Below are 16,962 nucleotides of genomic sequence, written 5' to 3'. Positions count from 1 at the left end.
CCGGAAGCTGCTCGACAGTCTCGTTGGATGCGAGACTCGTCGAGAACGTGAATGCAAGGAAAACTATTGCCGTCATTACGATAGTTTTTGGATTTTCGTGTATAAGGATCACCTTACAAAATAAAATTGTTTTTTGTTCCAAATCATTGGTGATATGGTTTTCGTGCAATAGTGAACTATTGAAATAGGCTGGAATGCTTAGTGTTCAAGACCACCGCTGAAAAAATCTCATAGGAAGAACGGGACTTGCTAGGGTGAGACGTAAGTCGATTATTTGTTTCATTTATTAGTTTTGTTTACTTTTAAGGCTTGAGTTTTGTATAATGTAATATAGTGTGTCTGACAATTAAATACCTCAGTCTATTCTTTTATCCTGCTTCAATAAGTTCCAATGGAGATATCATTTCCGTGTTAATTGGACGAATGCGAACTTTCTAATTCTTGACAAATCTCTTCTATGTTGGTCATTTTTCATGATGGAAAGTTAATTTTGTAAAGCCAGTGGTCGGTACAATTTCTTAGATTGATTTTATTGGCAAAGTATTTGTTTATATTCCTTTATACGAAAATCTCATAACTTGATTATATTGCCAACCTTGAAAACTCTGAAAACTTAATATGACCATTACTAGTTTTCTTGTGAATCAGAGTTTTATGGAATTCACCTTCATTTCAGGTCTCTAGAAGAGTTCCTTGAAATGTCCGGCCAGAAAAACGCCAATCCTCCTGGCCTGAAGCAAATTGATTTGGATCAGATATGGGGAGACTTAAAGGAAGGCATAGAAAGGGTATACAACCGCCAATTTATCCAGAGATGTCGATACATGCAGCTGTACACGTATCCTTTTGTAGAAATATATTTGTGTTTTGGGTTGAAAAGTCTGTCCTTCAGACGCCCATCTGTGAGACCTTCACATCCCCTTCCGAGGTCGATAATTCGTTAAATACTTGTTGTTAGGTATAATATTGTTTTATTTTAGATACTCGACAATGTTTACCTTTTCCCATCTTTGGTCCAAAAATGGCTTAATTTGAAGTTAGAGGAACTTATTCAAAACGACATCTCCTTGGTGTGAATATCAAGGTTATGATATATTTTCTCTCATTTGTAGATTGTACATGCGTAAACTCATATAGAGGTCCTGGGTAAGTCTTATCCACGAAACCAAAAATTGAATAAAGTGTACACATATTAGGGCCTTATCTCTTTCCAAAATTCAAGAAGTGGGATATCAGTAAGTGCGTCATGACTTAACATTCCTATAGACTTAATTAAATTCGTCATTGACGATTCTAGTCTGATATGTAGCCTGCTTTTCCAAGCAAATGGGTGCAGTGTGATGTAATTATTTTTAAACTTGTGGGTCTGGTTGCTTGAGTTAGAGAATCGTATCATATGCATACACGACGAGGATTAAAAGTGTTTTGATTGTTTACTACCTCACTGAAGAAGAATTGCACTAAAATTTGAGAATTAGTACAGGTTTCAATCTCAGTACTAACATATGTCTCTTTCAAGGTTGTAATAATGTGTGACGCAACTCATTAGCAACTTTGTGGGATGATTGAGAGGAAATGGTTGATATAAAAATAGGATGGTATTTACCGTATTTATCTGAATATAGACCCCCCTTTTTCCATAAAGGACCGTGGTAAAAGTAAAGGGGAGACTATATTCAAGCATTTTTTTTATTTCCTGAGACTGAGGCCTCAAAATTAGGGGGGGGACTATATTTGGAGAAATACGGTATTTGCATGGTTCTTATGTGGTTAGTATTAGCAATGTTGTGTGTAAGGATCCTTTGCTGGGTTTATTAAATATCTCCTGTTTGCTTGTCTGTGGGGTTAATATTTGTTGGCAGACTTTGATGTAACATTCTATGTTTGATGTAATAGGATGTGTAATAGCCCATGTGTGATACAAATTTAGAAAATTCACACACTCTCAGTGATTCAACATTAAGGTTGGTTTGGATATATCAAGGTAGAGCTCACCCAAACTAAGCCAAAAGAGTTAGTTTCACACCTTATGGGTAGGGGAGGCCAGTTTCTTTTCCATCCCCCATCCCACTTCAAAGATAATTGCTATGGAACATCCAGAGGCTTTTTTCCCTAACCAGGATTTGAATGCTTGAGCATTTGAAGTGCTGTACCCACAAGCTTTCCCCATTTGAATAATCTGATGCCTTAGAACATAATGCATTGGATGATTCTGCGATGATAAACTTTCTGCGAGTACAGGCATTGTATTTATAATAGTTCAATATCCATTTTAAGACTTAATTTTTGTTTTCTGATCGTTATTCTGCTCTCTAGTCTCTAGTCCTATGATATTTTTATAGGTGATTGTGTTTGAAAAAAGAATAACCACATTTTGCATATGTATTTTGTATTACCGTCTGAACTCTTAGCAGTGTAATAGGAATGCACTGCCTATGGCTTTATTCACGGATAAGGGCATAGAATACTGTTTCTGGTCATTTTCATGGAATCACTGTGGACTCTTGTGGGATTTCTGTCCTTCAGTCTATCTCTGAGGTCACTGATGGCATAGGAAGCTTTTCATGTGGATGGCTTCTTTCCCAAAAATGTGTTTAATTTAGAAGGCAGGGGTTGATAGTAGAAGGACATAATTTTTTTATTATGTGACTTTCAGCTCATTGGTACTATCCAGTCACATTGCAAGTTTGAATTTGCATAAATGTCTTCTTTGAAAGACTCGTACATTGGTTTGTAATATATATGTGCATAATTCCTATGATTGTTGATCTTCAGTGGTGGATCAATGGGGGTCTAAGGGAGCCATTAGGTCAAAACACACACTAGGTAAAATATGAATATTTTGGAGGTTGCCATTTCATACAAAAGTATTTAGCTTTATTTTCTGATATATCTACCTACTTTAACAAATTGAAATACAAGTTAGCTCTAAACTTAGGGCCTATTTTACTCTTTTTTGATATGTTACAATCAAGTGGCAGATCCAGAGATGGGCTGGGGGGGCTATAGCTCCTCCCTTTGGTATTCAATTTACACTAGATAAAATGGTAATTTTTTTGGACTGCCACTACTACAGGAAGGTTACCCTCCTAGCCTTAGCGCCCTTATACTTATGTTGGATCTGCCACTGTAGATCTTGATGGGTGCATCTAAAATTCAAATTTCAGCCACCAGATTGGGAAAAGAAGACACATGATGGAGAGTATGTGCTAAAACTTTCAATTTTGCTGGTTTTTTACCAATAAGATAAGTACAATTATGTGAATTGATCTGGATACCTGGGAAAGAGTTAGGAAGTTGGGTCAGGGCAATTTTCAGTTGTTCGTAGGGAGTTGAGTGAGGGTCATTAGATCTCCTATGATAGTCCACAAGAGCTTCATTTGTCATTAAAATGACAAATTATAAGGTTGTCAATAATTATGGATTTTAAAACAATGCATATTATACAAGTTGCTATTGAATCTTAAATTGCTCTTAGTAATTTGTGTGTGTGTTAATGAAGTTTCTCCAGGCTTCACACCAGGTCGAAAGGTGTCTTGATGCCAACATATCTATGGCTAAGTTCATCATCATCTTCAGGAAAAAATCTGGCATTTTTTAATTCAATTAGAAAACTGATGGGTCAATTGGTCATTGCCTTTTTCCCTTCGTGCGTTGAAACATAACCCATGTGGTAGGGATTTATATTCTGGCAGAGAGGTCAGTTGACTTCTACAGGTTCAGAACTTCTACTTATTGGGTTTGGTTTGTGAGGGAAGAGGCTGAAAGATGTACATACAACCCCACAAGCTGCTTCATCAGGCGTGCATCAGGATTTGTAGATCGGACCATCGGGACCATCTGTTAACCTTAAAAATAACATCCGTAAGGTGATAGAGTTTACTGTCTGAGTTTGATTAAGCATTTATTTAAGTATTTTATTGCTATGTATTTAAATAAATAAAAGATTGTAGCACTTTTCCACAACAATTTTTACTGCGTACAATGCGTTTCAGCTCACTGAACCATCATCTGGTACAAGGCACTGCAAAACATTTTAAAATCACCTTTATACCCTTGAGAAAGAGGGTTGGGGAGGATTTGACATCTTTGAAGAATGGGTGGGAACAGGCGTACAGAGTAGAGACAGTGGGAAAAGATACAACTATGGGATGTGGGGAACCCACGTTGGAAGGACTCTAGTCATAACTGTAAAATAATGACATGTGGGAAGAACTACGAAAGAATGACCACATTTTGCATATGTATTTTGTATTACATTCTGAACAGGAGGGAGGCCTTGCTTAGAGTTTTACTTCTTCCCTCTTTCTCATTACTCTCTAGATCTCTTATCATTTTAATCATCTGCTAGTTATGTTAGTGCCTGATTCAAATTTAATGAATTAAAGACAAAAATTGATATTAATGTTCCCTCGCTTACATCCTTCTCATTGCCTTTTTCCCTTCGTGAGTTGAAACATCACATGCAGTCATAACTGTGACTAGGTGTCGATCTGATGGTGCAGAATCGGAGTTAAACTGTGGATTAGAAAAGTACCTATTTTTAAATCTTTCCATTACAAATGTTACATGAATTGCTGGTGGTATATAAAATCTATTAGTCTTTCAAAATCTCAAGGCTCTCAGTGCATGTTTTGTTTTTGCCAAGCAGTTAGTCTTTATGGTCATAGTAGATAACTGCTGCAAATTATAGCCTTTGCTAGCCCATCCTAGCTTTGTTAGAAATTAAAGCCTATGCCAATCAGTAAGTTTGCATAACTTTCTGACTAATGTCACACATCTAGGCAGCTGGGTTATGTCTATGTTTTTTTTTGCATCTAATCCCTCCAAACCCCAAGTTTTTTCCAATGTGCCTTCAAAAGCGAATGGAGATGATTAATTAGAAATCATGAGTCGCCATTCCCTATTTCAAAGTCAAGGTCAAACCAACTTAAAAGCGAGACGTAATACCATGGAAACACTCTGGCAACAGATTCAGGGAACTCACCAACTTCATATTTTTGCTGTGAGTACTACGATTCTCTAGATGGTTTTTCCCCTGTTTGGTAGTATCCAAGTGCCTTGGATTCTCAATTAGAGATAGTTGATAGAATGCTCTACCTTGTCAAATTTAATTATCATTTGTCTTGTATTTTTTGAGAAGTGTGGCAGCCTGGTAAGTACAGTGCATAGAATTGTTTGAAAGGGCCCAGTTTCAAATCCCAGGAGAAGCCTTAGGAGAACCCAAATAAAATGCAGGAAGTGCAATATGGCCCACGGAAATAAAATGTCCTCCCCCTGTGTATTTTACATTCGCATGCCTGTCACCAAGGCTGGGGTGTGGCCCACCCTCACCTATCCAAATCAACCCTCTGTTAGAATCATTGAGTGACTGTCATTCTTGTATTTTGTGGCATTAAATTTATTTAATTCTAGAAAATGTTTCCCGGTTGAGGCACAGTTGAGGAACCTAATTTTTTTACCGCTAGGGAGGAGAAAATTGATTTTCTGAAGGTCAAGTCCACTTCTTTGAATGTTGGCTTCTTTTCGATTGTCATGTGATATGAAATATGTATATCCTAATAAAGTTGGTACTTCTTAATGGATAAATACTATTTTTTTAAATAATCACTGTGGCTTACAAGCCAATGGCTAGGGGTACCTCTGTATTTCGCATTTTTAGTTACGGAATTTAATTCATGCCGATTATTGTCATGCCACTTCCTAAGTGAATTGACAAAGCTGCTCCTCCAATCCTCCACATCTTATGCAACGAATATGTTTGCATGAGAAAAAAGAGATTTCAAAATTGGCGAGAAGATAAGATGAAGCCAATTTAGGGTATTCTGAAGATTTCGGGTTGTATTAAAAAAAGCTTTATTAATTATTCCTCTGGTACAAAGTTATTTCTCCAATGCAGTGCAGCAACCAAAGGTACTTTTTAATATTATTGAACTGTAAATAATTTACCAAATGAAGAAGTAAGTTAAAGAATTAAAGACTACACATCTTCATAATTTCTGTCGCTCTGGGTTAATGTTTTTCGTGTAGTCCTGCTTGAAGTGGTTGGTATTTCAGAAAGGAAATATAAATTATAGGACATAATGATTTGTTGTGTTTCCCATGTTTTAAGTCATTTCTTTTTTTATAAACATAATGAAACTGTGAAATGCCCACTTTGTTGTGATATGCTTGCAACCAAATATAAAGAAGTGTGTGTGGTAGGTATTTAATTATTCCAACATAAATGTCATAAAAATCTATGAAAATTTATTTTCATTGTCAAAGTCTAAATTTTTTGAGAAATAAGATATGAATATTTTCATGGAAGGTGCCTCGGATACAGCCTTTTGAGTTAGATTATCATCCTCAGTTAAGTTACTTTGTTGAGTTATGTCTTTAGTTCAAATGTCTGATCTGATCAATTTCTAAGATATTGTTTTATATTCTCGATTTATTTTGTTATTCTGTATAATTTTGGAGTTCCTGATGCATTCTAATGTAATCTGTATGGTGTAAGCTTCCTTTTTTTGTATTCTTGGTTGTTATGTGCCTTAACTGATGCCTTTAGACATGTATACGACTACTGCACGAGTGTTCATCAGCAAGTATCCCGTAATCCATCATCCAAGACAAAGAAAGGAGCTGCCACTGGTGGGGCTCAGCTTGTCGGATTAGAGCTGTATAAAAGACTGAGGGAATTCTTGCGGTCTTACCTCATTGGTCTTCTCTCGGTACTGGTCCTGCTCTTAATTTGCCTTTGCTTCATTTTCATTTGTGCCTTGTAGTGATCTTAGAAATTGAATTTCGTTGAAATATTCCTTAAGATGATTCTACTTAGAAACAAAGACAATAATGTTTTCAAGGAAATTCTAGAACTGTAAAACATTCATCTTATAATGGTAATAGTCTTAATCATTTTTATTGAACATTTGTCAAATTTAATTTGCAACAGTCTTCATCATATAATTCATCAAAATACATCAGTGAAAATATGTATGCAATGATTATTTTGAGACTAACCATGTCCCCTGTCTTCAAGTACCTGGAGACTAGCTTTGTCTTGGGATCATTGTTTCTGTGACTTTATATTAATCTATTTTTTTGCCTATCAAGAGCTTGAATGTATGTTTCAGCAAATAGGCTAGATAATTATTTATGCATTGGACTTGGTTTAATATAATGGACTATCTTGCAGGATGGGAAAGATCGTATGGATGAAGAGGTTTTAAAGTTCTACACCAGAGAATGGGAGGAGTACCAATTCAGCTCAAAAGTTTTAAACGGTGTATGCGCTTATTTAAACAGGTGAGGTCATAATATCATGAGTATGAGAATTTCAGTTGTTTTTTTGTTAATTTCTCTAATGTCCACTTAGTCTTTTTACTGATGGTACTTGTTCTAAACAGATCAAAATTTACATAGGAAAGTTAGGGACTACATATAGAAAACTAACTTTAAATTTGCATCGTGAATTTTCTATCAGGCATAACTTAATTGCTGAAATTATTGGAAATGTATTTTATGTGGCCCATTCATGTAAAAGCTGATGATTTTGCTTCTTTTAGTGAAAGGCTATTTAGCTATTTTTAGTAAAAGTCACTAAGGACAAAATTTGTAAAAATCACTTACTTAACTGCAAAATTATAGATAGAAAAATGTCAACCTTTTCTGGAAAGCAACTATGAAAAGGTTACTTTTTTATGATTAGTCAGCCTCTTTATACTTAATCTACAGACTTATGGTTTTAAGCTACGATGTTGACACAATGTCTGGAGGAGTGCTGGAGCATACAGGTGTTACCGGTCAACAAATTTCAATGAAGTGCTGGTGTTGCAGTGTATCCCTCTTAGGCCCAGTTTCATCAACACGGATAATATTCTCTATTATCTCAGTTTTCAAAAACTCGGTTAAAATCATTATCTCAGAAATGTGAGGGCCGTGTTTCACCAACGACGTTTTATCCTAGTTTTCAAAAACCGAGATAATCAGAATAAATGATTTGGCTTGTACGTTTTTCATAACTCTGACGTGGGAAAAACAAATGACGGTAAGCAACCGTATGACATGGAATCAGCTTTAATAAGCCGGTAAGTGTACAATCAAGTACAGAGTGATAAAATGAACAGCAACAGTATTAATATAGACAATGAGAGTTCGAAAAGCTCAAATGTTAAGTTTTCGTGTAAGGATTTATTAATTTGCCTTACGAAATACCACGCACGGGTAGTAAAAAATAAATAAAAAACAAATAGGGGAACCGCGTTTAGCAAGAGCAAGGAATGCGAGAATATTGCGGTAAAAAAACTTGTAAGCACCTTTGTTTAATGCATCGTTATTTAAAAATGAAAATTTTTAATTTACCGAGACTCCCACATTTAAACAAACACAGTTCTTGGTTATTTTGTGCTACAATAATTAATTACATCTCACATTGGTAAAATTGCGATTTCGAAGATAACGATGCTGTTACATAGGTATTATCCAGGAAGAGGAAAGAGATAAAAGGTTTTTGTACATATATGTAAGAAAATTCAAAGAAAGGCTTATGACATTTATGAATGCGAACATATTTTGGCAAGAGTTGTCGGAAATATTGGCTCAAGAGGAGCATAGGCATGGGAAAGCTCAAGTTTAAGAGAAAGAAACGTGAAATTTCTTTGACAAGGGGAGATCACGTACCCCATTATGATGATAAAAAATTTTCCTCATGTCTATGCTTGCTACAATTAAAATTATTCATATACTTGTCGCCGTATGATCAAAACGATGACGAAAAAAAAAAGCTATGCAAAAGTTGCCACGGCGAAGGCTCGAACCCTGGTCCCCTGGGTGAGAGTCGACGACGGTACCACTACACCAACTACCCGAGATATGAGATACCGCGCTATTTTAGCATTATAAACCATTATTGAATAAGGCTTGTTAAAAGTACCGCATGAAAATTAATTAATTACAGCCAAACTAAGGCTCATTCATTAGAACCACTACCAGTTTATAGATGTATTCGCCATTCCGAATGCTATAAAATATACGGCATTGGAAACCTCCACTTCCCCTTGTTAGTAAAATTCGTCTTCTTCAATGAGAGCGAGAACTGCCTTTGCAGTTTCATATGCCATTTTGGGATGAGTAAATAAATGTACTTCACCATATATATTAAAATAATCTGCACGCTCATTTGTCCATAATGAACGTGGTCTCCGAATAGAATGTCGATATTCTTCATCGCTGTCATTCGTATTTTCCGAGAGCTGATGAAGCTGCATGCGCGCCATGCCATCTGCCCTCAGATTAACTCGGATAATAAGCTTTGAACTGCGGAATATCGTCAGTAAAAGTATAAACCGAGATAACAGCCCAAAACCGAGTTAATGCATCTGGTGAAACACGATTGTTGTAATATCTCCGTTTTTGAGAATATTATCCGAGTTAATTCAATTATCCTCGTTGGTGAAACTGGCCCTTAGAATGGGAAACACCGCTCTGCTTGGGCAGCATTGAGGAAAATGGCAGGAACTCCTTACTGAAATACTCTCTCTTGATATTTGAAATGAGTGTCTGTTTTTCAATTAGGATTCTAAATTTTGCTGTCTTCATAATACAGTGCAACCTCGATATAACGACACCCCACGGTGCACTAATAAACACTCGCTATAGCGAATTGTCGCTTTACCGGAGGTGGAGCAAATAATAGCCAATATACCTGTTGCGAACAGATATACAGGAACAGGAGTGGTGCGGCGACAGATAAACATCTATCCGATAAACGTAAGCATAAATCCAGACGAAAGGCGATGTTTTTTTGCATCACTAAATTTCCTTACTCAAATAACGACTAACTATTCAAACAATTTATAAGCGCCACACTGAATAAAAATCATGCAAAGCATTGTTTCGTCAATCATTATATTTATCGAACGACAGTTTACCACATAGATTTGAGACTGAGCACTCCATTAACTTCATTTCTAACAGATCGCTAGCAATCACAGAGGTTAAGGAGTCTTGATGAAAGTCTTCCGGTGGTGAAACCCTCGCTATGGTGAGAGCCAACGCCGAAAGGGTCTCGTAAAAACGAATTTTTTAGCACGCATATTATAGGGTCAATTGACGGTGCATCGGCTTTCTCTCGTAATAGCGGGGGTGTCGCTATAGCCCGTACTCGCTTTAACGAGGTTCCACTGTATAGCACAATTGTTAACTCAACAGTTATTTTTATGTGAATCGACCCAAATTCGGGTGGCTCCATGCCATTTTCTTGGCCTAGAAAATGGCACTGAGCTGCCAAAACCTGGAATGGTTATCATGAAACCGTGTGGAATTTGCAATTGTAATTTATTAGGACGATTAACTAATTCCACAAAGTGTAGCCTTAGGCAATTTCTCACATTAGGTATGCTAATGTGTGAGTATGAATTTTTGAAAGTGTTATAATGGCTTTCTTACTAGTATTTAGATTTTAAAATTTCCTGTTCAACTTCGTTACACCCTCGTAATCACTTTTTGTATGTATTGTGAAGCTTTAAAATTAGAGTCTTTCATAAATTATTGGCTGAAAATGTTCTGTTGTGGATTTTAAAATGTCAAGCATCAATGCTGGAGGCTATTTCTTATTGCAAATGCTAATCATGGTGTTCAAGTAGTAATTACAATAGCTCCTATTTGCTCAGTCTTGTATAATATCATGAAAGATTACTGCCAGTGCTTTTTGTCCTATGGCATTCACTCATTTCCACAGTGATTCTCAGAATAGCATCTTATGTATTTGACCCTTTGAATGCCACAGAATCTGTCAACGTTGCTAAGCCCTTAGCCTGGGCTGCTCTAATGTTCGAGGGCATTCTGGGTAACTAAAATTTTGGTCTTTTGAACATATGAACACTGGTTGGAACCCAAGCAATGCACAATCAGTTGCAGACCTCTACAGAATGCACACTAGGGTGGGGCATTTTTTTAGTTTTCTCAGATTTTTTATTTATTTATTTCCATTACCCCATTAACCCTTTCGCACCGAATTCCGCACCTGTGCGGCGAGGATTTTTTTCCCTCAACTACGAATGCCACACCTGTGCGTCGTGAATTTTCCTACCATAACCAACGAATGCCGCGCCTGTGCGGCACAGGTCGAAAAAAGTGACCGTGGCGGACACAATAGACCCACGGACGCGGTCGCCCCTTGTGATCCGCCTTAGCGCGAGCACAGCCCCTTCTTCGGCCGCTCAGGTCGACCCTTTCCTATCCTCTCCACGTGGTCAACTACTGTTATTTGCAGTGTGTTTTCCAAAAAAATATTTGTTGCTTACTTTTGAAATCCAATGCTAGAAATGAATTCATCTTTTTTTGCTGACCACATGGAAATTTCAAACGAAATTCTATCGTTAATATCAACAGAGTTATAGAACAACTAGTAAATATACTAAATCCGTCTATATAAACGTTAGAACTTCGTTTAAAACTTCTGCACGTTCAGAAAAAAACGCGAAATTCATTTTGAATTTTAAAAAATCGATACGAACAACAAGTATTTGCATATATTCTGCGTTAATATTTTAGCTAGTTGACTGCGGAATCGTGCTAGGAAGGGGCTTTTAATCCCTCTAGGGTCTGGGACAGAGGGCGAGGAAAAGGATCGGCGCCCCACCGAGTTGGGTCCAAAAATGTTTCGGGAGGGACCCACTGCCTTTAGTCGACGCGGAAAGGCTTCGTACAGAGGAGTAAAGACAACTTTCAAGAGACTCGTATTGAGGAAGAATTTCCTTCAATGAAGATCCGGCGCGAAAGGGTTAACAGCACAATTATGGGCTGGCGATGGCATCTTACGATAGCGACAAGTAGCATGTACATGGCCTAAATGTGCTCTCATTGCCAAATAGAATCGAATGCATCTAAATAAATATATTTTGTGTTCCATTTAAAGATTGCTGTTGTTTTAGTGTGCCAGAAGGAGTGAATAAAAGTATGAATATTTCATGAAATATTGTCTGTGCTAATCTGTCCTCAGGCACTGGGTGAGGCGGGAATGTGAAGAGGGTCGTAAGGGAATCTATGAAATTTACCAGTTGGCTCTGGTCACATGGAGGGACCACTTGTTCAAACATCTTAACAAACAAGTGACAAATGCTGTTTTGAACTTAATTGAAAGAGAGAGGAATGGGGAGACCATTAACACAAGACTCGTCAGTGGGGTCATCAACTGTTATGTTGAATTAGGTAAGTACTTTCCCTAAATACTGTGCGTGGTGTTTTTTGTTATATGTATCCTATACACGCTCATTTTACATTTCTTTTTTTCCGCATAATTGCTGATGTTAGTGATCAGGGTTTAGTCTGCATTTTTTACCCTGTTTGTGGGGTTCTTTGATTTTGTAATTTTAGGAATAACCTCTGTTTTTACGCAGTTTTTATGGTTTTGATGAGTATGCTAGAACTGGGTTTTATATATTTGATAGAAGGTAAATTCTGCAATCCTTGGATTTGTTATTGTTGTCTTCTGCCCGAGGCACCTGGCCAAAGCTCTTAACTTCTAAGGTGAGAAAGATTCCCAAGGCACTGGACCGTCCTCACAGATTTTGCTTCTTTCTTTACCATGTGGCTTTCTGTTATTAACGTAAGGCTTTCTCAAATATTCATGATCATTACGAGGTTGACCATTATCTTTTTAAGATTTTAGAAAATTTAAGTACAAAAAGGGAAAGATGTTAGCCAAGTGGGTTGAGTGATTACTTGCTGTCAAAATGGTGCCAATTTCAAATCTCAGGTGAAGTGGTAGGGCACCGCAAATCGATATTCAGAAAGGACAGGTGGTGGCCCAGGGAGAGAAACTGCCCCCAACCCCAAATTTGTGGTATTCATTTGCCTCTGGCCCTATCTAGCAGAGGTCTAACCTTACTAATTCATACCAGCCTTCATTGTATGAGTGATTTTTTTCCTGATCTCCATGTATTCACTGATTGTGAGTAAAATTTGGTTGGCAAACTCGAATGGCCTCAAGTAATCAGGGGACTCGGAATTGAGTTTTTTTTTTTTTTTGACTGAAAAATTACCATTTCTATGGGAAACATGGAATAAATGACCTTGGGGACAGAATTTTCTGTTTTTCTGATCTATGTCTTTATTTTGGTGACATATCGTCAACCACAATCAGATATACTCCAAGATATGTCACACTTGTGTTACTCCACTTTTACAGATTTCTCTTCTGCCATTTGAAGTGTACTTGGGTATTTTGCACATGAAAAAGGTTTTATTTTATGATTTTATTTGCCTTTATTTTAATTGCATCTGATTTTATGCCTTGTTTTACCGCTTTGAGAAGATTTTATTATTACCACAATCTAGGTGCCCTATGTGCATGTAATGTTTTTTTATTGATTGGTATGGTCAAAGGGAGTTCCAATTAGCAATTATTGGGGGAAAACCATGACTAGTCATGAGGATAAAGGTTGTTTTTGAATTAAATTTTGATTAAGTCAGGAAATTGCTGGAAAATATTCTTATTTTGGGAAAAACTTATTGGTGGTTATTTCACAATCTGCATTAGAATTTTTTGAGCATTTTTGAGTCATGCTGTCAAATCTTTTTCTATAACTGTTTAATAACCTTGTTGGAATTAGATTATGCTAATCATCTCATCTCCTTTCTAAACAGAAGTATTAAAGTTGATTCTGATGAAATGGAAATCAAATCACTGACCGACTATGAAGTTCTCAGAGTGTTTATATCTGTATTCCACTCTTCAAGACATCCGTGTAACGATAAACCTTATGAATAAATTTTTTATATCTGCATATGCTTGTGTGTTCTGTTTCTGGATGTATTTACTTTTTGCCTTTCCCTGACTATTAGTGATTTGTGTTTATTATTTTACAGGTTTAAATGAAGAAGACCCTGGGGCTAAGGGTCAAAACCTTTCTGTTTATAAAGAGTCGTTTGAAAATGTTTTCCTTGAGGAAACGGAAAGGTTCTACACACGAGAAAGTACAGAGTTCTTGCAACAGAATCCGGTGACGGAATATATGAAAAAGGTATGTTTTACTCTTTTTTCATGTATTTGAGGTTAAGGTTCTTCTTCTTCAGACAACTACCATTGGCATGTCAAATAGAGTTTATATTATGTTGTTAGGTTTTTGTTGGACTACCCCTCCAACGAAACTTGGTGTACCGTATTTGCATAACAGTAGGGATAAAAATTAATTTTGAAAAATAATTAGCTTGTATCTCTGATTATAATTTTTGCTCTAAATCTCCAGAAGATAAGAAATAGAGGTGCCTCTATTATAGCCTCATTTTTTCCTGCAGTACTTAGGCTTAGCATTGGAGTGCAAGTACTTGACTAATTAGGCAAAGATGCGCATCACCATCGAGGCATGAATTACGGCATGGTGGAAGTAATTATTTGAAACTTTTTGTTTTCTCAGTGTTTAAGATTTCATTATTGTTTATTGGAAAATTCCTGTTATGCTCAATTGGTAATCCACCGATTTCGAAGGAAAGTTTGCAGCTCTGGTGATTCTTCTGTTTCAGTAAATAAGAAATGCAATAGAAAATTTTGAAACCTCTCCTTCTTACCCAAATTGTGAAATTTATGCTGATAGTGGTGTTCAAACTGTCATGTCCTTTTAGGGATGCTTAATCCTTGGATCTGCCATATTTCTCAGCATGTGTCACTGCTGTAATTTGAAATTCATGCAGTAATAATTTTTTGTTTTAATAAGTTTTTGGATTCCGTAAGCTATAACTTATTTTGAAACTTTGGATTACGTCTGACGTGATGTTTTTTCCGGAGAAAAGGTTCACATTTCTGGCTTAGTAGATCAGCTGCTGTTCAAAATTCAATCTGCAATGTCAGCTTTTTCAGGTGTCATAATTTTTTGAAAGCAGGATTACCAAGGGTAGTTGTGAACTCACATTAATACTGATGCTGACTGAAAATCAATATGTAACACCTTATTGTTTATGCGTGTTTCTAGAATCAAAAACACCATGAGCATCAAGAACACAACTTGCTCTCTTCTGGAATCTTAAATTTGTTGCTGAGAAAAGTTAATAGCCGGCTAATATCGCACTCATGATTAATCAAAGTTATGGAATTAAGGCTTCGAAATTTATGAAATCACATATGGCCACATGAGGGTGTGTGTGGAGAGTATTGATAAACGGGTGCTTTTCTAAGACAAAACCAGAGTAAAGGAGGCATACTCGCAGATGGCATTGCACCTGGTGACTGAGCGGCGCTAGCCAATCTTTGCCTTTTAACAAGGCATAGAAGATATGTTTTGCTTTCATATGTGAAACAAGTAAGCTTAATTTTGGTAAAGCTAATTTTAATGTAGGTTTTTCATTGTAAATCTATCAGGCAAAAAATACGGGTATCTAAATTTAGACTATGTGATCCGAAACAGAAGTCTAGAATTAGACTATGCCGCCCGCAGTTGAAGTTGAGAGTTTTGCGTCTAATTGTCAGGTGAAGATCATCATCACCCTCTTTTCTGCAGATGTTGGGCGGGGGAAAAACCGTGTCTTATATTCATGCACGTTAATTAAAATTTTTCATCTAGTTTATGAGTCTGTGTTTGTGTTTCACTTCAGGGAGAGCAACGACTTTTAGAAGAGCAGAAGAGAGTCCAAGTGTACCTTCATGAGACAACCCTGGACCGTCTGAACAAGACTTGTGAAAGAGTGCTCATTGAGAAGCATCTTGAAATATTTCAGTCTGAATTTCAATCATTGTTGGACGATGATAAGGATGAAGATCTAGGTAGAATGTACCAGTTAGCCGCACGTATACCCGATGGCCTAGGGGAACTGAGAAACCTTCTGGAGACCCATATTTGTGGACAAGGACTTGCTGCAGTGGAGAAATGTGGCGAATCGGCAATAAATGTAAGTGGTTTTTATTAATTTTTTGTCTTCTGCTAACAGAGAAATAGAATAAGATAATGAAGTGGAGGCTTGATGCAGTGAGGGTTCTTTGGAACGGAAAAATTCTCTTAATATAAATGTTGTGTTAGTGAAGATTATTCATGTATCACTCCACAGAAGCTCAGTGGGTAATAATATTGATTGTTAAAATTATTAGCGATTAGTGATTATTGAAATTTTATCTCCTGTACCCATATGCATAAACTCTTCCAATGATATCTTCATTTCCATTTAAAAATTAACCTTTAATTGCAAGATGTATCATTTAAATTTCCCAGTATATGCACTGCTGCAGGTGACATTAGAAATGCACAAAGTTGTAATTTTTGGTTACCTTTCAATTTTAAACCCAAATTAATGAAGACTTAATTTTTAAGCCGCAGTATTTATGTAGAGAATACCTACATTAGGTTGATGGTGTAGTGGATCAGCTGCTGCTTAGCTTGTTTATCTTCCATGTTTGCTTTTTAAAATGCCATATTTTGTTAAATAGCTGAATAACCAAGGGAAATAGCTGAGTAACCAAGGAAAATACAACGAAAAATAGGTACTTTTCTCGTCTTGCATGAAAATTAAACCCTTGAAATGTAGGAAAAATAGAAAAATTTCTGTCAAAATAGACTATTACCTAGCTAAGTGATAGCTTGAAGTTGGTGAAAAAAATCCACTTTTTATCCTTTTTTCAAAATTTACCATGTAAAAGAAGGATAAAATTATTATTTCACATTCTCAGCACAAGATCAAATGCAGAGAATTAATGTCAAATTATTATGATGAATAATAATGCAGTTTTAAACATCAGTTAACAGGTTAGGCACTTTTGTTGTTAATCTAGCAATAAATTTATTCAGTTTTACACCATGAGGCTAAATGCACACACATTGAACACCTAAGCTTCTATGTTTTGCTATGCACTAGAGCAGCGGTTCCCAAACTGGGGGTCGCGGGCCGTTCGAAAAGGGGTCGCGAGATGTATACGAATAATAAAGTGAACTATGTACTTAAACTTAGACAACCATTTTTAGGGGGTCGCGGCTAAAACGTATGGGCTAAAATGGG

At 36.6% G+C, this 16,962-nt stretch overlaps 1 protein-coding gene across 2 annotated transcripts in view; it reads left to right on the top strand.

The window, feature by feature from the left end:
• The first annotated feature begins 42 nt into the window (after positions 1–42).
• LOC124166114 (cullin-1) overlaps positions 43–16,962 on the top strand; it is a 34,855-nt gene continuing 17,935 nt past the window's right edge. Inside the window, exons 1-7 of one of the 2 annotated variants that reach the window (XM_046543770.1) lie at positions 43–254; positions 677–838; positions 6,551–6,713; positions 7,178–7,287; positions 11,984–12,192; positions 13,852–14,006; positions 15,571–15,864. In XM_046543770.1, coding sequence (XP_046399726.1) covers positions 699–838; positions 6,551–6,713; positions 7,178–7,287; positions 11,984–12,192; positions 13,852–14,006; positions 15,571–15,864 — 1,071 coding nt within the window. In that variant the 5' untranslated portion in view covers positions 43–254; positions 677–698. Of the gene's footprint in view, positions 262–676; positions 839–6,550; positions 6,714–7,177; positions 7,288–11,983; positions 12,193–13,851; positions 14,007–15,570; positions 15,865–16,962 lie in introns of both variants that reach the window. The other variant, XM_046543769.1, reaches the window with a different exon arrangement.

Source organism: Ischnura elegans, chromosome 9 (genome assembly GCF_921293095.1).
Source record: "Ischnura elegans chromosome 9, ioIscEleg1.1, whole genome shotgun sequence".
In the NCBI taxonomy this organism is placed as follows: Eukaryota; Metazoa; Arthropoda; class Insecta; order Odonata; family Coenagrionidae; genus Ischnura; species Ischnura elegans.
The sequence above is the reverse complement of the archived record's forward strand: the minus strand, read 5'-3'. Positions and strand labels throughout refer to the sequence as shown.